At 37.1% G+C, this 22,950-nt stretch overlaps 1 protein-coding gene and 1 long non-coding RNA gene across 4 annotated transcripts in view; one reads left to right on the forward strand and one right to left on the reverse strand.

The window, feature by feature from the left end:
* CUL5 (cullin 5) overlaps positions 1-22,950 on the forward strand; it is a 94,718-nt gene that overhangs the window by 53,958 nt on the left and 17,810 nt on the right. Inside the window, 5 exon segments of the mRNA XM_077893333.1 lie at positions 12,827-12,920; positions 14,284-14,414; positions 14,662-14,769; positions 17,760-17,824; positions 22,779-22,911. Of these exon segments, the coding sequence (XP_077749459.1) occupies positions 12,827-12,920; positions 14,284-14,414; positions 14,662-14,769; positions 17,760-17,824; positions 22,779-22,911 (531 nt within the window).
* LOC144311193 (uncharacterized) lies at positions 5,936-18,618 on the reverse strand. 3 transcript variants are annotated; one of them, XR_013376767.1, is made up of 5 exons: positions 18,467-18,618; positions 14,694-14,755; positions 10,788-10,997; positions 8,050-8,159; positions 5,936-6,505 (listed from the first exon to the last, which is right to left on the reverse strand). It is a non-coding gene; the product is annotated as an uncharacterized LOC144311193 (long non-coding RNA). The 3 variants fall into 3 exon arrangements; XR_013376768.1 differs by lacking the exon at positions 5,936-6,505 and adding an exon at positions 7,652-7,676; XR_013376766.1 differs by lacking the exon at positions 5,936-6,505 and having other exon boundaries at positions 7,815-8,159.

Below are 22,950 nucleotides of genomic sequence, written 5' to 3' on the forward strand. Positions count from 1 at the left end.
ATTAATGTTTCCTATTTCCTTCAATAGACTAAATCGATTAATAGTTAATTTTGGAAACATGTTAACAATGGGGAATCCTTGTCTTCAGTCTCTGATGGGAATGCTTCCACATTTTCTTCATTAAGCATGGTGTGGATTTTGGCATGATGTATACAGTTTGTTTTTTGGGTTTTTGTTTTGTTTTGTTTTTTGTTTTTTGGGGGTTTTTGATGTATGCATTTTATTAAGAAACTATTCATTTATTCTTCTGTTATAGAGAATATTATCAGAAATGTTATACTTGGGGTGCCTAGGTGTCTCAGTCTGTTAAGCATCTACTTTCAGCTTGGGTCATGATCCTGGGGTCCTGGGATCGAGCCCCACATAGGGCTTCCCTGCTCAGCAGGGAGTGTGCCTCTCCTCTCTCTCTGCCTGCCACTCCCCCTGCTTGTGCTCTCTCTCTCTCTCTCTCTCTCTCTGTCAAATAAATAAAATCTTTTTAAAAATGTGTATACTTTACTCCTAAAGTCAGTATGTTATTTTTAATGGAGAAACACTAGAGTCATTTCCACTAAGATCTTAAACAATGCAAGGATGCCCACTATTTCTGCTATTTAACATTGTATAAGTGGTTTTACCCTTTACAGTTAGGTTAGAAAAATCAATTGGAAGCATAAGAAGGGATGAGCAGTAGTAAAAGTCTCAGTTTGGAGATGATACGGTAGTATATTTGGAAAACTCCAGACAATCAATGATAAAACTAACTCAAACAATAAAGCAAATAATTTTACAATAATTATAAATTTAACATACAAAAACCAATAGTTTTCTTATACATAAATAATAAACAAGATATATTAAGGAAGATATCGCTTATAGTAATAACAGAAAATTAAATATTGGGGGTAAATTTAACAAATGTATGAAATCTATAAAAGGAAAACTTTTTAAACATTGAAAAAACACAAAAGTAGACTTAAACAGATGGAAAGTCATCCCTTGTTCTTAAATTCTGTGGCTTCTAAAGATGACCATTCTTCCCTAAATGAATTTATAAATTCACTGTAATGCTAATGAAAATAATAACTATTTAATAAAGTTCAGACAAAAAAAAATAAAGTTCAGGCAAGTTGATATGAAAGTTCACAAGGAAAAATAAACGTGTAAGAATAGCCAGGAAAACACTGGAAAAGAAAAAACTATGCGGAGAAAGCCCTACCACACATTAAAACATCCTCTATTAAATAGTGTGGTAATTGCACATGAATGGATACTGGATCAATGGGGTGGAGTAGAGAGTCCAGGATTTTATGTGACAAAGGTCAGATCTCATATCATTAGGAATAAAGATAGGCTTAAAATATGGTGATGGGACAACTCAGTAGTCATTTGGAAAAAGATGATTTTGTATATTACAGTATTCCGAAGAACAAACACCAAATGGGTCAAGAGTTGAAATGCTAAACATCTAATCATATAGGTACTAAAATAATTCTTCTTTAACCTTGGGAATGGCTTTTTAACATGACCCAGAAATCAGACCTAACAAAAGGAAAGATTGGTAAATTTGACTACATTTTTAAAATTGCAAAAAGAACCATAAACAGTCAAAAGAGAACTGACTGGGGAAAAAATATTTGTAATATGTATCACAGAGAGGCCTATTATCCCTGCTATATAAAGAACTTTAAAATTAAACAAAAATGGATAAGAATCTGATAGAAAAATGTTGGGAAAAGATACAGATGACACAGATATATGACTTATACTGGCCATCAAACATTTGGAAAATACTCAAACTTCTTGTTACAGAAGAGTTCTGCCTTATAAATAGGGAGGGAAATTGACAATCACTATTAGGCAGATATCACAGTAATAATTGTTGCAGACCGGCTTTGCTAATGAATATCAAAATTAATGGCCAAAAGTGTAAGAAAAAATGCCGTACTTTAATAGTTTCAAAATATATTCCCCAAGATATTTACTAAGGGAAAAATAGTTTACAACGGAGAAGCCCAAAAGACACTATCTTAATCAAGGTTAACATCACCAGTAACAGGACATACTGATGTGATGTACCTCTTGATATGTGCACTGAGGAGAATAAATACCGCATTCTTGTGGTATTCTCATCAAAAAATGTATAACCTTATTCCTAATGAGAAAAGATTAAACAATTTCTTTTTATTTTTTTAAGATTAAACAATTTCAATTCAATTGAAGGACGGTCTAGGCAATAACTGACTAGTATTATTTGAAAGTGTCCAGATCATAACAGACCAAAAAGGTGAAAAAAGAGAAAGACCAAGGAACTACCATAGCCTAAGGGAGAGTAGGAGTTCTAAGCACCAACTGAATGCAGTGTGGGTTTGTTAAGATCCTGGAAAAGAGACAGTAGCAGAAAAACTGGTGATGTTCTAATAAGATCTGTAGTTAATTCATAGTAGCATACTGTTTCCCTAATTTGGGTAGCTGTACTGTAGCTGTGCTGTGTAGGACATTACCATTAGGGGAAGGGGCACCTGGGCGGCTCAGTGGTTGAGTGTCTACCTTTGGCTCAGGGTGTGATCCTGGGGTCCTGGGATCAAGTCCCTCATCAGGCTCCCTGGGGAAAACCTGCTTCCTCTGACTATGTCTCTGCCTCTCTGTCCTTGCTTTTGGTATCATATTCAAAAGAATCCTTGCCAAGACCTATGTTAAGGAGCTTACATAAGCCCGTGTTTTCTTCTGGGAGTTTTGTGGTTTCAGGTGATATGTTCAAGTCTTACTCCATTTTGAGTTAATTTTTGAGTATCGTGCAGGATAGTGGTGCGGTTTCATTCTTTTGTACGTGGCCGTCCATTTTCCCAGAACCATTTATTGAAGAGACTCCTTCCCCATTGTGTATTCTTGGCTCCTTTGTTGAGAACTAATTGATTGACCATATATGTGTAGTTTTATTTCTGGGTTCTCTGTTCTGTTCTGTTGATCTCTGTGTCGGCTTTTGTGCTGTTTTTGAAACTTTCCTGTAATGCTAAAATCAAAATAAAATACAAGGAACATGTTATGAAGAACACCTTTTTACTGTGGGAAGCATCAGTGGATTTGACCACGTGGGATTTTCCTCCATTGAACTAATTCAGTAAATCACATCGACAGAGTTCCTAACACTAAACCATTCTCTTATTTTAGGAATGAAAGCAGGGTCCCGTTTTTTAATGAATAAACATTTGTACCCCAAAGGGATTTTGACATCCTGTATAGTCAATAAAAGTTACTCTCAGGATATTCCTCTCATAGTTTTTGTTTGTTTGTTTGTTTGTTTTTGAGAGAGAGAGAGAGAATGAGAGCTTACACACTGCAGCAGGGGAGGGGCAGAGGGAGAGGAGGTGAGAGAAAATTAAGCAGGCTCTACACACAGCGTGGAGCCGGGTGCTGCAGTTTACGTGGGACTGCATATATCTTTTGGAGTTACTGTTTCATTTTCTTTGGATAAATACCTGGGTATGGAATTGCTGGATCATATGGTAGTTCTATTTTTAATTTTTCCAGGAACCTCCGCACTGTTTTCCACAGCAACTGCACCATTTTACTTCCTACCAGCAGTGCACAGGGCTTCCCTTTCCACAATATCTTGGCCAAGACTTGTTATTTCTGGCCTTCTTGGTCCTAGCCATTCTGACAGGTGGGAGATGATAGCTCAGGTGGCTTTGGTTTGCATTTCCCTGATGATGAGTGATGTTGAGCATCTTTTCCCATGTCTGTTGGCCATCTGTGTGTCTTCTTTGGAAAACCATCTGCGCAGATCTTCTGCCTAGTTTTCATTTGGATTGTTTATTTTTTGCTGTTGAGTTGTAGGAGTTCTTTGTTTATTTTGGGTATTAGCTCCTCATAGATACATGATGTGCAGTGCTTTTTCTCCCGTTACTAGGTTGTCTCTTCATCGTGTTTGTGGTTTCCTTTGCTGGGCCGCAGTTCTTTGGTTTGATGTAGTCTACTTGTTTATTTTTGCTTTTGGTATCATATTCAAAAGAATCCTCGCTAAGACCTATGTTAAGGAGCTTACCTAAGCCCGTGTTTTCTTCTGGGAGTTTTGTGGTTTCAGGTGTTATGTTCAAGTCTTTACCCCATTTTGAGTTAATTTTTGAGTATCGTGCTGGGTAGTGGTGCGGTTTCATTCTTTTGCATGTGGCTGTTCAGTTTTCCCAGTGCCGTTTATTTTTTTAATTTTAATTTTTTAAAGATTTTATTTATTCATGAGACACAGAGAGAGAGAGAGAGAGAGAGGCAGAGACACAGGTAGAGGGAGAAGCAGGCTCCCTGCAGGGAGCCCGACATGGGACTCCATCCCGGGTCTCCAGGATCACGCCCTCAGCCGAAGGGGCGCTAAACCGCTGAGCCACCTGGACTGCTCCCCAGCGCTGTTTATTGAAGAGACTGTCCTCCCCCATTGTGTATTCTTGGCTCCTTTGTTCTGAACTAATTGATTGATCATATATGTGTGGTTTTATTTCTGGGTTCTCTGTTCTGCTCTGTTGATCTCTGTGTCGGCTTTTGTGCCAGTTACCACACTGTTTTGATTACACTAGAGCTTTGTGATACAGTTTGAAATCAGGAAGGTGATGCCTCCAGCTTTGTTCTTCTTGCTTAGGGTTGCTCTGACTGTTGCTGGGTCTTTTGTGGTCCTCTACACGTTGTGGGATTGTTTGTTCTTTATCTGTGGAAAATGCCATTGGACTTTTGATGGAGATTGCATTGAGTGTGTATGTTTTTGTTAGTATGGACATTTTAATGCTATTACCCTTCTGTTCCATGACCAGCGGACATCTTTCTGTTTATTCGTGGGTTCTGTTTGTTTCATCCGTGTGTTAGGGTTTTCAGTATACAGTTCTTTCACCTCCTTGGTTAAATTTATTCCTAGGCATTTATTCTTTTTGATGCAGTTGTAAATGGGATTATTTTCTTTGTGATAGTTTGTTATTAGTGCAAAGAAATTAACAGATTTTTGTATATTGATTTTATATCTTGCAGCTTCACCAAATTTGTTTATTCTGACAGTTTTTTGGTGGCATCTTATCTGTAAATAGTGGAGTTTCACTTTTTTCATTCAATCTGTCTCAGCTCTTGTTTGTCTCTCAAATCTTTATGCTGTACAAGCAGTTGATTATATTTTTAATAGCACCCAGGGAAGTATGTGCCAAGTCCTTTCAGTGTCCCAGTGTAAGTGGTTCTTTACAGATTAGACTCATGCTATAGAGAGTGAATTGGTGCTGGTGTTGCTCACTTTTGTTTTATGGAATATGGTCAGGGAAAGTCTTTTTCAGGGAGTGATATTGGAGCTAAGACCTAAATGATAGGGATATAGTCTTGCAAAAATCCTGAGAAAGCTCTCCAGATGGAGGGAAGAGCGAGTGTACAAGCTGTGAATCAGGAATGAGCATAGCATGTTTTAGGAATAGAAAAAGGTTAGTGTGGCCACAGTGTGGTGGGTGAGGGGACGCGAGTGCTCCAAATAGAGGGGAGAGGGAGCAAGAGCTCAGTGCAATGGGCAGCTGTTCAAGGGTTTTAAGCAAAGAGCTGATATGACCTAATTTTCATATTATGAAAGAGCATTTGTGTTGTAGTTGGGTATTTGAAGTATGAACTATAAGTGAGAGGTGTTGATGGCAGTGGAGGGATTGAGGATGTCTTTTGGAGGGAGAACTAGTACATAGGTGCTGTCATTGTTTCTCTTTTATAAGTAAGGAAACTGAGGGTCAGACAGTGCAGGAGGTTAACCTCAGACAGCCAGGACATCGTGAAGCTGGGCATCTAATTAAGTCCAATTCTGGGTCCTGAGTTCCTAAGTATAATGTGAATAAGCACGTAGGAGCTGTGTAAGGAAGAATCAAAAAGTCTGATACATAAATTTGAATATGTGTATGGTACTCACACATGTGTAGTCCACACTCTTGGTTGTAAGGAGCAAGAACACATCTCAGACAAAAAAGGTAAATGTATTAGGTCATCTAAAATCCACTGTGGGAAGTGCAAGGATCACATTAACATGAAGGCTATCTGGATTTAGTGTTAGTGTTTCTGTTGTTGTTGTTGAAGTGGGGGCTATGGTTGCTGCCAGACTGTCCTTCAGTTTGTGACCTGAGAGAAGATAGGAGTCTCGCTCCGAGGTTTTAATGAGCCCAGCTTGAGCTGAGGGCCCAGGCTTGGATCAGATGCTTTATGCATCTTTGCGCACATGTACGGGCACGCTTCAGTGTCTGTGTATGTGTCTGAAGCATGTATAATATAGTAGAATTTGATTTATCTAGAGGGTAGCCCTTAAAGCAGCCTTACATTCTTGTAATTCAGTGGAGAACCTGAAAAGTCAGCCAGTGCAAGAGTCCTGAGTGGCTGAGTGTTCTGCTGGAAGCTGGGAGCCCAGGGTGCTGGGTTTTGGTGATAGGACCACTATAGAGCCCCACTCAGATCCAGTTACGCACACAGTTCTAATAAGCTTGATTATCGGTGGATGATCCTGTAGCACATGAGCAGCAGAGTGTTTTTAAAACTAGGAGAAAGGCTCCAGAGCTGTCTGCTGGAGAGACATGATTGACAGAAGAAAGTGAAACAATAATAAAGAAGTGAGAAAAAGATTTAAACTGAAGTAACTTTAAAACCTTATCGGGCAGTCCAGGTGGCTCAGCGGTTTAGCGCTGCCGTCAGCCCAGGGTGTGATCCTGGAGACCCAGGATCGAGTCCCACATCAGGCTCCCTGTGTGGAGCCTGCTTCTCCCTCTGCCTGTATCTCTGCATCTTTCTCTCTGTGTGTGTCTCTCATGAATAAATAAAATCTTTTAAAAAAATAAATAAAAAATAAAACTTTTTCTATGACTATTTGTGTTTTAGGTGATTGTCCTACTTACCTTGGCATTCCCTGGGGGCATTCAGTTAATATTTATTATGCACTTAAAATATGTTAGGCCTTGTGTGAGTTGTGGGTAATAATACTGATTTGGTTCCTGGCTTCAGAGTGACACTAAAATAAAATAGGTTGTTTATACAGCAGAGTAAGGGACTAGAGAATGGATTGGTGGTAGCAAGTCTTCATCACTTCACAAAGACCAAGGCATTGACAGGGAAGGAGTGTATTCTTTTATTAGGGGCATATGTGTTGGAATCAGGTGAGGATTTGAATTCCTTTGTTGTCATTTTACAAGCAGTGCGCTTTTTGGCAAGTTATTCAGCCTTTGTAATCTATTTTCTTAACTGTAAAATGGTATAATACCCAACATGTGTTATCAGAGTTTAGTAAAACACTGTGCCTGTCATGGTAGTTTTTACTGTTAGAGCTCAGGTTTGGGGAACGTGACTGATTCTAAGACAGTTAGGAACTATCTTAGTGTTCACATGAAACATTGATTAAAAAAGCTAAGTTAGTACCCTGGTCACAAATCACAGATTATAAACATTAGAGACAGTATTTGTTAACTGTTAGTATTTTAGTATATTAAGGGTGATTTCGAAAAAGTCAAGGTGAGTAAGTCTGAGTCTTCATTGCTCTATATGGTTGCTATGTAAGTAGTTGAGAAATGAAGGAAGTACCACTAGGTATAATGGTAAATAAAATAAAGAAATATTAACCAAGCTAGAAAGGCCAAGGGAAATTAATTTTGAGAATAACCTACCGTGCATAGAATAATTCTTGAGAACGTTACAGGTATCCGTATATGGCTGAAGACCTTATAATAATAAAGTAAAATCTTAAAGTGGAGAAACCTAGGATAGTTTTTAGTTCATTTCCTATTTAGAGTTGAGCTAAAGCAAATTATTACTTGTACAGATTTAAATAACAAAAAATTAGAACCATTCTTGTTGCTTTGTAATAAGTTTCAGTGAAGTGGAATTTAATTGTACAAATTGAATACCAGTAAAAGAAGACTCTACTACATCACTTAGCCTCCCTGTCCTGCCTTTCATCTTCACAGACCTATACATCCATTCATTCCCCAGATACTGAGTGCCCGCTGTGTTTTATGGCAGGCATCATCTTTGAAGAGTTTTGCTATAGAGGAAGGTAAAACATCAAGCACATTGATAGTTAAAGTGTTTCACCTTGCAGACCTCTGGGGAGAGATTTCTCTGGATTTAGAAGTTGTGCTCATCTCAGGCAAAAATACAGGAGTTGATGGCATGTGGCAAAAAAGTTTTTTTCTTCACGGAAGCTAGCAAAAGGAGACAGAAAGGGAATACAAGGTGAGAGAGATCGTTTATCACTACCCTTTCCATTCGAGATGTATTTTACAAATAAAAGTATATATTTAGGGTTGATTCTGTACATAGTATTTTGGTAAATGATGGGAGAGAAATATGAAAGAGAAGTAACGTGGTCTCTGCCCTCACGGAACTGACCTTCTTGATAAGATAAGACTCATTTGCAACAAGGAGAAACCACCTCGCAGTTTCCCTTTCTGCCCACATAGAATAGTTCTCTAAAGGATTTTTCATCTCCTGGGGATTTATATCATAATTAATCTCCTTATTTAAAAGAAAAGCCTTGTTAGGAAAGTTTTCAAATATTTATAAAAGTAGAGAAAACTGTACAATGAACCCCAGCCCCCGGTTTTAGCCGTGATCCTCATCTTGTTCTGTTTGCTTGTTGCCTGTTTTCTTTCCTTTCCTCTTCCCTTTCCTTCCTTCCTTCTTTCCTTCCTTCCTCCTTATTTCCATCTTTGAAAAGAAATTTATGACATCATGCATATTTTGCCCTATAAAACACAGAAGTTTATTATAACATGATTTCCAATGTCTATGTATTTTATTATATATATTTAGTAAATGTACCTAATGTATTCTCTAATAATGGGCATTTTCATTATTGTTATTATGTAGTTTATTTCTTATGAATAGTATTTCCTAGGACATCCTTCTATGCCTTTATCTCTTTAATATTTTTGTGTACACATGTGACATTCTCTTGGAATGGAATTTACTAGAAATGAAATTGCTGAAGCCAGGGGTATGCACCTTTTACAAATGGCTACATAATAATACCAAACCGATCTTCAGAAAGGTAGTAATTCTTAACTTTCATCAATAATGTGCCTGTTTATCTTTGCTAATCTGGGTTTTGTCAGTCTATTAATTGTGACAAACTCCTAGTTTAGATTTTTAAAAAATTTTATGGGGGATCCCTGGGTGGCACAGCGGTTTGGCGCCTGCCTTTGGCCCAGGGCGCAATCCTGGAGACCCGGGATCGAATCCCACGTCGGGCTCCCGGTGCATGGAGCCTGCTTCTCCCTCTGTGTATGTCTCTGCCTCTCTCTCTCTCTCTGTGTGACTATCATAAATAAATAAATAAATAAATAAATAAATAAATAAATAAATAAATAAATAAATAAAAATTTTATGTGCATTTAAAAATTACTGAGGCTAAGCATCTTTATTATTACAGACCATTTATATTTCTTCTTTTTTGAGTTCAGTCTAATCTTTCATAAACATCACTTTCATTATTTTACTTCTTTATTCAGAAACCATAGTAACATTATTTCTTATATCTAATGTTCAACACTCTCCATAATTTGGCCCTAACCTATTTTTCTAACTTAATACTGTCCAGCAAGAGTCATTCTACTCCAGTAAATATTTCCTCATTCTTAATATTCTATTCATTTTTTTTCTTGGATTCATGTTTAAGAATTTTTTAACTTGTTTTCTTAGTGTTTTACTTTCTATTTTTCCTCTACCTGTTTAAATCCTTTAGAATCCTTATAGTCCATCTTGTGATAAAGTCACTGCAAATTCATTAGTTTCCTCTTACTTGAATTCCCACTGTACCTCTTGTTTCTACCACTAGATTTAGTAGCAAATTATAGCTGTGCCTGGGGCCATGAATACACAGCTATGGACAAACATAGTCTCTGCCCTCGTGAAGTTGGTAGTATATAATATGGATGCATTTCCACATCTTTGCAGGTTGAATTTCTTTTAATGTTCCTCTGTTATATGGGAATTATACGCAAGTTTTAGATATATACTTACATGTCCCTAGCTGGACTGTAAGATTATTGAAGGTATAAACCATGTTTTATACTTCTCTTTTCATTACAGCACTTAAGCCTGTTCTCAGCATGTAGCCATCACTAAGTATATACTTGCTCTGTTACTTAGTAACAGAAACTGTAGACTGTGGAGTCACAAACCTGGCCTCACTTGACAAGACCTGGTGACCTGTGTAACACTTAGCCTCTCTGAGCTTGTTTCCTTATGTGTTAAGTATCTGCTTTATAAGGTGGCTGTGTGATTAAATAGGATAATGTATGCAAAGCACTAGCACAATGCTTGGTACAGAGTAAGTGCTCATTAAAAGATACCTGTGATAGTAATTAGAATTAGTTCTCTCAAACTAGAAACTGCCTCAACAGACTCCCTAGCTTCTGTCATCTAAGCACATAGTAGATTCTGCTCACTTTGTTCAGTTATCTTGTCCTCCTTTTCATCCTCACTGTAACCCACAGTAAGAAAGACATTTTGTTTTGTGGCTTAGTAGACACGGCGCTTATTTGTACATATCTAAAACCTTCTATGAAATCTTATTCAGTGTTATCATGTATGATGCACTCTGCTTTTTTCTGTTCTGTGTTGTTAAAGCCAGTTATAGCCGTTGACACAATTCAGAACAGTTGGAAACACGCTGGATTGTTGGAATTTGTAAAAGTTGGACTACTACACTTTACGTTCAAGTGTGACTTTTCAGTGAAGTAGAAACTGGGGATGAAGTGACAGGCATGGGGCTCATTCCGACTGCATGTTCTCTCTCTTCCCCCTTAGTTCTATGTACTTAGATTGACCTGTTCTCAGTCTGGCCTCGCTGCCGCGGGCGGGAGTGCTCGGCCATCATGTTCCAGATCTGGTACAGGAGGAGATGACTCAGGAGTTGGGACAGACCTTCCCACCTTGGCAAGGCAGAACTTCCTCAACGACTTTTTGTGTGTATTGTTTCTTTTAGAAAATTGACATCCATGGGTTGTAAGTTGTTAGCATCATTCTCAAAAAGGCACCTGAAAAAAACTTCTATTACAGAAATTTTTAAACATTGAAAACGTAGGCAGAATAATATAATGAATCCCCGTTACCCAAATTTAGCTTCAGTTGTTATCAGCATCATGTCAATTCCAAGGAGAATTTTTAACAAAGAACTTTTTAAGATAAATACCAGCCTTAGTGTGCCATGCTTTAGTGCTCACGACCTATTCATTTTATTTGATGCCTGCAAGAAGAATATGTAATTATATGACCGGAGGGACAGTGGGGGGGTGGGATGGATGGGGTTGACTATATTGAGGATCGCCTAGAACACCAGACCCTGGCCATGTTACTTGGAATATTTCAACAGCCGTGTTGACCAGTCTACTGTTGGGGGAAATAGAAGTTCATTGCATTGATCTTCTGTTTAAAACCTTTGATTCTTTCTTCCCTACCCTACCTATAGAATAAAATCCCAAACCATAGATTGTCCTTTATGATCTGGCTCCAGCCTCCCTTTCTAGTTTCTCTTCCAGTCTCTGTTTATTCCCTGCTATATTCAGCTTCTTATTCCTACAATACTCAGTCCATTTTGGACTTGTGATTATTTTTCAAGATTCAATTTAGATTTCATCTTGTAGATGAGACCTTTTTTACTACCTCAGAATGAAGTACGTAGTTCCTGTTTTTTTGTTGCATGTGTGTGTGTGTGTTCTGCCACTTAACTGAGTTGTATTTTATTTATTTATTTTTATAAATTTATTTTTTATTGGTGTTCAATTTGCCAACATATAGAATAACACCCAGTGCTCATCCCATCAAGTGCCTCCCTCTCTGCCCGTCACGCAGTCACCCCCACCCCCTGCCCACCTCCCTTTCCACCACCCCTAGTTCGTTTCCCAGAGTTAGGAGTCTCTCATGTTCTGTCTCCCTCCCTGATATTTCCCAATCATTTTCTCTCCTTTCCCCTTTATTCTCTTTCACTATTTTTTATATTCCCCAAATGAATGAGACCATATAATGTTTGTCCTTCTCTGATTGACTTATTTCACTCAGCATAATACCCTCCAGTTCCATCCACGTTGAAGCAAATGGTGGGTATTTGTCATTTCTAATGGCTGAGTAATATTCTATTGTATACATAGACCACATCTTCTTTATCCATTCATCTTTCGATGGACACCGAGGCTCCTTCCACAGTTTGGCTTTTGTGGACATTGCTGCTATAAACATCGGGGTGCAGGTGTCCTGGCGTTTCACTGCATCTGTATCTTTGGGGTAACTCCCCGCAGTGCAATTGCTGGGTCATAGGGCAGATCTATTTTTAAACTGAGTTGTATATTAGTGTATGTTTCCTTTCTTCCTTATCCTTAATTAGACAGTGCTCCTCCTCCAAAGCGGGGATTATATTTTAGTTTTCTTTTTCTCCTAACCACTTCTTTTGGTGCCTGCACGTAGTAGGCATCCAGGGATGGTTTGTTGAATGACTATATTCATAATTTTAGAATTTAATTTTAACACATGTCCTCTCCAGATAGAAATTCATCCAAGTTTATTTTTCTCATTTTGTTTTGCATATTTTTCAGTTTTTTTTTTTTTTCCTCCTCTCCTTGGGGACTTCTATTAAAATTTCTAAAGAGAACATAAGTTCTGTAGCCTTTTTCTTGGGGTAAATATACCTTAGTAAATTAGTATACAGTATTCATCTTCAATGTTCCTGTACTAAAAGTAAGTAAAATCTACTTTCATTATACTTAATTTCTTGCTATTGTTGAACAGTATGGTTTTATGGAGCTAAAAAGCAAAGTGGGGTGGAATAGGTTTGTGCTTACAGTAGCTTTGACCAATTTTTTATATATTTCAGCTCATGGAATGCTGTGTAAATGCCCTGGTGACATCCTTTAAAGAGACTATCTTAGCAGAGTGCCAAGGCATGATCAAGCGAAATGAAACTGAAAGTAGGTAAAACATCTCATAAAGTTCTCGTAATCTTTTAAGAAGTATCTTTGAAGCAGATAACTTTTAATAAGTTGCTGTTAGATCATCCTTTTATACATAGGTATATTTGTTACAGCAAACTGTGCTTAAAGAAAATGATAAAATATTTGACACAGCAGTACTGTAAAGACAGTTACAAACTTAGATTTTAAACATTCCCCCCTTAGGTATCAGTACTTGTGTGTAGAGGATGGGAGTGGATTTCAGTTTGTTCTCAGATGTAAGGCTCTGCTTTTAAAGACGAATTTAAATGATAAACATCTGGGAGAGGATAGAACGAGGTAGTTGACTTTTTGTGGAACTTTGTGGTGAATATTTGTAGAAAGTAATACACATGTTAATGATCTTTGTGCCTCTCCCCTAAAATATGTTACAATTTAAGATTTCTGCAAATGTACTTTCTTGTTACTGACATGTTTTCTTAATCAAGATATATTTTGGGAGGTTGCAAATATATTACAACCCAAAGGAATATGGTAGAAATAACCTATATTCTTACTACATGGAGATAATAACTTTTAACACTTTGATTGTATTCCTCTCCGGATTTCATTGTGTATATTTGCAAGGTCATGTTTAATCTCTAGTTTCATTTAAAGTATGTATTTCAGTTCACTTAGGTTCATACAGTTGTGGTTTGGTAGTGAAAAAGCTCATGGGCATAAACGAAATATTTGAATTTTTGTTTGCCAAGCTAAATAGTTATTACTGATCCATGTTGGACTCCCTTCAAAAGGACTTATTTAGTGGTAATGGTTCTGTGCAATAAGATTTTTGTGAAGATCAGTTAAATGGCAAAATATGAGAAGGTGCTTTTATACCCTGAAAAATTCCTTCTGAATAGTTTTATGTTATCTCAAATACACTTTTATAATCATTACTTTGAATAGTCTAATATGATTTTTTTTTGCCACTTGATGATGTGGTGCTATGTATTTAATATTGTATCTACTTTATGGAATATATTACCCTTCTGCATAAACTTTTGTCCTTCTTTGAATAAAAAATATTCCATGGAGTTGAAGGTCAAATGACTTGCTTTTTAAGAGGAGTTAGATTTTGTGATGTGTGATTACTTTTAATTAGAGTTTCTTTTAAAAATAATTTTGGCTAGACAGACAAGGTAATCAGTAGGTTATAGTACTTGGTATAACAACTCTTTAAACTAATTGTACCCACAGAATATTGTTAAGGTTCTCAGTTTCCAACTAATATTTCTCCAGACTTTTACCATCCTAGGCATTCTAGACCCAAGATACAAATCAAAGAGAAAATTTAGTTTGATGGATGAGATGATTACATGAATGCATTCTGTCGTTTCAGAATTACATTTAATGTTTTCATTGATGGACAAAGTTCCCAATGGGATAGAGCCAATGTTGAAAGACTTGGAGGAACATATCATTAGTGCTGGCCTGGCAGATATGGTAGCAGCTGCTGAAACTATTACTACTGTAAGTTTCCTCAATAGCAGTAATGGATGTATGTCAGGGTTTTTAAAATATGGGACTGGATATTTAAAATAGCAATTGATGACAAAACAATAATGTTGGAACACTGTTGAATATCAAGAAAAAATTTTTCAGAGAATTTCCCAAATTTTAGAGCTATAGTGCTTACTTAAAATTACGTTTATATGTTGTCATTTTTGGTGTTTTCTTTTTTAAAAACTCAATTGACTATAAAATATTTTATTTTTAGGACTCTGAGAAATATGTTGAGCAGTTACTTACATTATTTAATAGATTTAGTAAACTCGTCAAGGAAGCTTTTCAAGATGATCCGCGATTTCTTACTGCAAGAGATAAGGTATATATTCTTATATATTAACACTATTGTCATAATTTACTTTTAAAGAGAAGCTTGCAACATGCTACTAAATTACAAACTAAAAACCTAACAACTCAGATTTTTTTATCAGTGGAGGACAGTCATTTTTATTATATTTGGTTGGTTATATGTTTTTTATAAGAATTAGTTATGCTTATGAACTAGAATCTAGCTAGAAAATTGCTCTTGGGATGCCTGGGTAGCTCAGTGGTTGAGTGTTTGCCTTTGGCTGAGGGCCTGATCCGGGGTTGGAGGATCAAGTCCCACATTGGGCTCCCTGCATGAGCCTGTTTCTCCCTCTGCCTGTGTCTCTGCCTCTCTCTGTGTGTGTCTCTCATGAATAAAGAAATAAAATCTTAAAAAAAAAAAAGAAGAAGAAAATTGTTCTCTTCCTCATTTTGGGGGGAATGTTTAAAATTTTTTTTTAATTGAGTATCTAGTCATCTATCCTTTAAGACCCACCTCAAAGTACACTTCTGGAACTTTCTTGATACCCTGCCTTCCCCCACATCCTGTCCCTAAGTAGAGTTTAGATTCTTCTGTCCTCTTTTCATAGGACTCCGGGGTATTATGTCACATTTATCCTGCTTCTCTTATCCTTTTTCCTGTCCTTATTCGTATGATAATAATAAAACATAGTATTATCCTTAGGGTTTTATCTTTTTAAGGTTTTGTTTGTTTGTTTGTTTTTGTTTTTGTTTTTAATTTAAAGCGAGAAAGTGTACATAGGGGATGGGAAGCAGGAAAGAGAGACTCTCAAGCAGATTCCCTGCTGAGTGCAGAGCCCAACGCAGAACTCAATTCCAGGACCATGAGATTACAACCTGAGCTGAAAAAGAGTCAGATGCTTAACTGAGCCACAGGGTTTTATCTTTTTTTTTTTTTTTTTTTTTTTTTAAGATTTATTTATTTATTTATGATAGAGCGAGAGAGAAAGGCAGAGACACAGGAGGAGGGACAAGCAGGCTCCATGCCGGGAGCCTAACGCGGGACTCGATCCTGGGACTCCAGGATCGTGCCCTGGGCCAAAGGCAGGTGCCAAACCATTGAGCCACCCAGGGATCCCTGGGTTTTATCTTTTTAAACATCATAAATATCACAAACCTATCTCTAAAAATTACCATCCATTTTTTCACCTTCATCTACCTTTCTTATTTCCCAAGTTAGATTTTTTTTTTCCTTTCTGTAGCTCTATAAAGACAATCAACTTTCTCCAGTAGGGTTTTTTTTTTTCTCACTCTGTTTGTAGGTAGAGAGAGAGTAGGAAAGAAGTTAAGGGAGGATGGAGGCAGTGAGTTTGAAATATTAAATGGAGTGGCCAGCAAAGCCTTCATGGAGGGGACATTTGAATCAGCATTGAAAGTGATTAGGAAATAAAATCATGTGGTTATCTGGGAGAAGAGGGGACAGCAGATTCAAAAGCTGTAAGGCAGGAATATACCCATCCTATTCCAGGAACAGGAGAGAAAAAGGTCACTGTGGCCTGAGTGGATTGAGAGGTAATAGGAGGCCAGGTCATGTGAGACACTGAGCTGTGGAAGGAGTTTGGTTTTCACCCTGAGTAGGATTGAAAGTCATTGGAAGGTTTTGAACAGAATGGATAGGACTTGCATTTTTACAGGATCCTTTGGTTGCTGCAAAAAAAAAAAAAAAAAAAGACTAAAGGGGGTCAAGAGAAGAAGTAAGAAAATTGGCTAAGAACCTATTTAAATAATTCATTTATAGGTAATGATGGAGGCTTGGCCCAGAATGATAGTGGGTAGGGGTCTTTAAAATTGGTTGAATGCTGATTATGACAACAAACTATACACAATTTACTAATTAATCAGATGTAGAATGTGCTAAAAAGAGACAGTTGGGGATGACAGTTTTTTGTTTTGCTAAGAAGCACATGCTTGCTGAGATGCAGAAGACCAAAGGAGAAGCAGGTTTTCGGAGGGATGGCTGTAAGGAGATTAGGAACTCAGTTTGGGACTGTTAACTTCGAAATGTTTATTAAACATCCGTGTGGCAATGTCAAGTTGGGCATGTAAGGGAAATAATAGACCCGAAATAATAAATTTGGGAGCTTTAGCGTATGGGTGGCATATAAAGCACTGACACTGGCCATGACCACCAGTGTGTTGAGTAAAGATAGAAAAGAGAAAAGATCCAAGGACTGGCCTGGGGCACTGTCATTTTTGTTAGGAGAAAGATGAAGAACCAGCTTTCATGCAGAGAGAGGATAACGGGTGGAATGACCAGGAGAGTACAGCATCGTAGATGACAAGTTCCAGAGGAGGGTGTGATGTGCTGGTTTAAAATGCTGTTTTGTCCGTTAAGGTGGGGATTAAGCTTTGTCTTCAGCAGCATGGAGGTTGTGTGTGACTTTGGCAAGAATGATTAAATTGAGCAGTGGTACGAAAGCCTGGTTGGGAGGGTTTTTCCAATAGGAGTGGTGGTAGAAAAAGTGGAGACCATGCATTAGGTAATTCTTCCAGGAGTTTAGCTGAGAGAAAGAAGTGACACAGGAGCTGGAGATGAGCAAAGGCAAGAGAAAATGTTAAGATTTAAATAATGATATGTTTGGAGACACCTGGGGGGCTAAGTCAGTGAAGAGTCTGCCTTCGGCTTAGGTCATGATCCCCAGAGTCTTGGAATCAAGTCCCATGTCGGGCAACCCGCTCAGTGGGGAGTTTTTATTAACAATACTGAGCCACATTCTCAGCTCTAGGTCTCACAGGGGAGGAAGTGTAAGAGGCTGAAGGGAAAGGCAGTGTATGAAGGATGTTCTGGGAGAGTATGTGCACAGAGTAGTTGTCAGGCACTGTTGAGACCCTCCATCTGAAAATAATGATAGTCCTGATGTGAGAGGGAGCACGCTAAAGTCATGACTTAAAAACTTCTATCAGGACACAGACACCATTAAAATATTGAACTGTATTTTAAATATTAAAAATAATGTTCATTTCATTGTAAATTCTTTGCAGGCATATAAAGCAGTTGTTAATGATGCTACCATATTTAAACTTGAATTACCTTTGAAGCAGAAAGGGTAAGTTTTTAAAAATCATGTTTAAAATTCTTAACTTTTTCAGAGTGTATTATACATTATTGGGTATGCATAGTGCCCTATCTCCCTAAAACTATTAGATTTGATTTTTGTTGCTATTCTTTTTTTTTTTACTTTTATGATTTTTAATGCTGCCTTTGAATATTAAAAAGTCTCAAATTATAATTTCATATTCTCTCCATGGTGACCAAAAAATGTTGATCTTACTTTTTTACGTGGAAAAAGTTCTTTTTTTTTTTTTGAAAAAGTTCTTAATCTTTTTGAATCTCGAATAAATAAATAAAATCTTAAAAAAAAAAAAAAAAAAGATGTTTCAGGCACCAGTAACTTTCACTCCCTGAACACTTCAGTATGTAGTCATGAATGGAATTTGGTGTCAGTTTAGGTTTTCAGATAAAATTTACACACTGGTGTGTGTATAAATCCTAAGTGTACGGTTTTGTGAGATTTCACAGATGTGCCCCCCGCCCCAGACCTGTGAAGATGACAGTGAAAATCCCCCATGCACATCCCATGTGATCCTACCTCGCCTCCTTCCGGAGTAGCCACTGTTGTGATTATTTCAGCATAGATCAGTTTTGCCTGATCGAGGACTTGATCTAAAAGGAATCCTACAATACGTACTTTTGTGTGTAAAGCTTCTTTCATCCATTGTTTTTGTGAATCACAGTGGTCCTCTTTTCCCAGGTGTTGGTACTGCTTTACCCGCACACCAGTAAAGCAAGGGAGTGTTGGTTGATCCACATTCTTACCAACATTTAGAGTTGTCATTTTAATTGTAGTCATTCTAGAAGTATGTAGTGATGATCTCATTATGGTTGTAATTCCATTTCTTTCATGACTGTTGCTACTGAGCACTTTTTCCTGTACTATTTGGCCTTCTTACATTTTCCTTTATAAAATATCAATTCTGCATTTTTGCCTGTTTTTTTTTTCCATTGCATTATTCCTTTTTATTAGGGAGCTATAAAGGTTCTTTGGTAGTCTGTATATAGATTCTTTGAGAGGTACTTGCTTTTCTTTTATGGTTCTTGCTTTTTGGTTTTGTCTAGAAAACCTCGATTTCTATATGACACAAAGATAATCTTTTGTGTCTTCTAGAAGCTTTATAATTGTAGCTTTCACATTTAGTTCTAAGATCCATCTTTAATTAATGAATACTTATAAGTAGGGGTTAAATTTAATGATTTTTTTCTTTTCCATATGGATAGCAAGTGTTCTCATCACCATTTATTGGAAATATTTTCCATCCCCACTGCATTGCTTTGGTGCCTTTTGTCAAATATCAAATGACCTAAAAAATATGTGTGTATTTCTGGGCTCTCTATATTATTCCATTGATTTATTTGGGTATCTGTAGGCCATTACTACATAGTCCTAATTAATATAGTTCTGTAGTAAGTCGAGTAGTATAATTTGTTCTTTTTTCCATGAACACTTGATGTTCCAGTATTTTGCTAGAATATAGAAGTAGAATTGATTTTTGTGTATTAATTTTATATCCTGTTACCTTGTCAAAGCTATCAGTTCTAATAGTTGTTTGTAGATTTCTTAAGACTTGTCTATAAATAATCATGTAATCCATAAACAGACAGCTTTACTTCTTCCTTTCTGATCTTTATACCACTTGCTTCTTTTTCTTGCCTTGGTACACTGGTTAGGATTATTAAGTACAGTGTTGAATGAAAGTAGTTAGAGTGGGCATCCCTGCCCTTTTTGTCAAGTTTGGTGAGGGGGGGACCTTTAATATTTTATCACTAAGTACAAAGTTAGCAGAGGGCTTTTCATAGATATCCTTAATTAGATTGCTTTTTATCCCAGCTTGTTAAAAGTTTTGATAATGAATGGCCGTTGACTTGCATTATATGCTTTTTCTGAGTATATAGCCAAGAGAAACAAAAATGTACACCCACTCAAAAATTTGTACGCAAATGTTTGTAGCAGCATTATTCTTAATAGCTCCCCCAAAAGGAAAAATCCCAAATGCCTATTGTCTAATGAATGGGTAAGCAAAATGTGGTATATTCATGCAATGCTATATTATCCAGCCATAAAACAACATGAAATTCTATTACATGCTTCAATATGAATGAAACCCTGGGAATATGCTAAGTAAAATCAACTATATACAAAAGGACACATTTTGTATCTTTCTACTTACATGAGATCTCTAGGATAGGCAAATTCATTGATATAAAAAACAAAATAGACATCAGCTGGGGGTGAGGGGAGTAGGAGTTTATTGTTTAATGGGTGTAGGGTTTTTGTTTAGGATAGTGAAAAAGCTCTGCACACAGATATTTGGTAATATTTGCAAAACATTATGAATATAATTAATGCCACTGTAAACTTAAAAATAGTTAAAATGGTAAAATTTTACCACAATAAAAAAGGAATGAACTACCAGTATATGTTATGATATGATGAATCTTAAGAACATCATGCTAAGGAAAAGAAGTCGGTCACAAAAGACCACATATTGTATGATTCCCTTTATTGAGATGTTCAGAATAAGGAAATCCATAAAGGCAGAAGGTAGATTACTTGTAGCCAGGCACTGGCAGGGAGGGATAGCTGGAGAATGACATTTGACTGCTAATGCGTACAGGGTTTCTTTTGGGGATCATGAAAATGTTTCAAAACTTCATTATGATGGTTGCACAAGTCTGTAGGTATACTTTAAAAACATTGAATTGTGTTAATGGACATAAATCGTATGTGAATTATATCTTAGTAATAATAAATAAGAAAATAAGAAATAGTAACAAATAATACATATTAATAGACAAATAGGTGGAAATTGTTAACTGGGGAAAGCCAGAATATCTGTAGCAAGATGTAATTGGAATCACAGAGAACAGAAAAGGGGGACACAGCAGTATTTGAAGAGGGATTGACCAGAAATTTTCAAAATTATTGCAAGATGGCAACTCTTAGATTCAGGCATCTCTTTGAATCTCAAGCAGGATAAACGCAGATGAAACCATTCCCAAGTATGTCACAATGAAACAGCTAAAAACTGCAAACAAACAAGGCTTTAAAACAGCCACCAAAGAGGAAATGACACTACCTTCAAAGAAACGTTGATGAACTAACTACTTTTCAGCAGAGTGAATTGGAGGAAGGAAGATAAATAGAGCACTACCCTTAACTTAGGGCAGTAGTTACTGCAGGAGCCAAGCTTTGTAACAGTGCCAATAGATTGGAAGAGATAGAGGGGTTCTTGAGAAGTAAGTTAGTGGTCTTCAGCTTGGATGCAGAAAACCTTCCTAAAGTCTGCCAGTGTGGATGCTGGTCCTCTGCCTCTACGTCTGCCTCCTCTATGCTGAAGCCGTTGGTGGAAGCTATCATTATGATCTGCCCTTTCCACTTCTTCCCACCATTAATCTTCCCTGCTTTACAAAGAAAAGCACACCTCTCTCTATTCTTACTGTGGTGTGTTGCCTCGAAACATGAAAAGCCTCCAAGCTGCATAAGAAAGGAATATTTTGAAACATTGGGATTGAGGTCAGAAAATGAATTTCTAATAATTAGGTACCAGATCCTTTTGGAGGTCACATGATTTCCCAGTTCTTGGCTTTCCACCCAATTGATAGTTACTTTGATGCATTACTAAAAATAACCCCTTTTTGTTAGATCTGTATGTATTTTTTAAGCAAATTACTCAGGAGGTTCTCAACGAGTTGAGTAACATCAGAAAAGCTTTTTCCAGGCACCTGGGTTGCTCAGTGGTTGGAGCGTCTGCCTATGGCTCAGGTTGTGATCCCAGGATCCTGGGATCGAGTCCTGCATCATGCTCCCTGCAGGGCTTCTCCCTCTGCCTATGTCTCTGCCTCTCTCTCTGTGTTTCATGAATAAATAAAATCCTTAAAAAGAAAAAAAAAAAAAGCTTTGCAGTCTGATCTACTTACTTACCTGAATAAGATTCTTCAGGGCTAGACATACAGTTACAAAGAGTAGAAGTAAAATTGGTTGTAATTTCTGGATTCATTAAGTAGGAGGGAAAAAAGTTTTGGTAAGTTGTGTACTTAAATGTGAATAACTCAATTCTGGGAAAATAACACTTAAATTTTATATACACAAATTCTAAAATGTTGGATTTAAATTTATTCACATTGTAGTTTAGAGAAGCAGGATAAAGAATATATGCAAGACTTTCAACCATAAAAGTACACTGGTTTTTAAATTTTGTTGGCAAAGTAAAATAGAGATACGAGTTCTTCATTGTTTAAGAAAAGTTTGTGTACAGTTTTCTAAAATGAGTGATGGGGGATCCCTGGGTGGCTCAACAGTTTAGCGCCTGCTTTTGGCTCAGGGCGTGATCCTGGAGTCGAGTCCCAGGATCGAGTCTCACATCAGGCTCTCTGCATGAAGCCTGCTTCTCCCTCTGCCTGTGTCTCTGACTCTCTCTCTCTGTGTCTCTCATGAATAAATAAGTAAAATCTTTTAAAAAAATAAAAATTAAAAAATAAAATCGGTGACGGGTGTCACATCACTGTGATGTAGGTAATGTGGGTTACATTCCAGAGAGCAAAGGAACAGTTTTTTCTTGACAATACTAATGAAAAGTTTTAAATGTTGACTTATAAAATGCAAGGACTTACAGTTTTTTCAAAAGTATTTAGCAAGTAAGTACCTGAATAAAAATTGTAAAGATCATTGACAAGGCCACTAGAGTGGGCAGGGCATTGCCTGGCCACAGAATATCTGGCCCACAGAATATCTGTGGGCCTCACTCCCAGGGTCCTGCAGGTTCAGCATCAGGAACCTGAGAGAAAGTGTCTCCTTCAGCTGTGCACCCTCATCGTCTGTTCATCGTTCTTCTAGCGCTCATCACTGCATTTATACAAAAGAAATTTGTGAAAAATCTGCTTTAGAAAAAAATATGTGCAGATATCAGTCAGTTTTCATCAACTGCTTTGAATTTGTTTTTTAGGGTGGGGTTAAAAACTCAGCCTGAATCAAAATGCCCTGAGCTGCTTGCCAACTACTGTGACATGTTGCTAAGAAAAACCCCATTAAGCAAAAAACTAACATCTGAAGAGATTGAAGCAAAGCTTAAAGAAGTGGTATGTATTTTTTTTTTCTTAAGTTTCACAAATTGTAAT

Source organism: Canis aureus, chromosome 3, assembly GCF_053574225.1.
Source record: "Canis aureus isolate CA01 chromosome 3, VMU_Caureus_v.1.0, whole genome shotgun sequence".
NCBI lineage: Eukaryota > Metazoa > Chordata > Mammalia > Carnivora > Canidae > Canis > Canis aureus.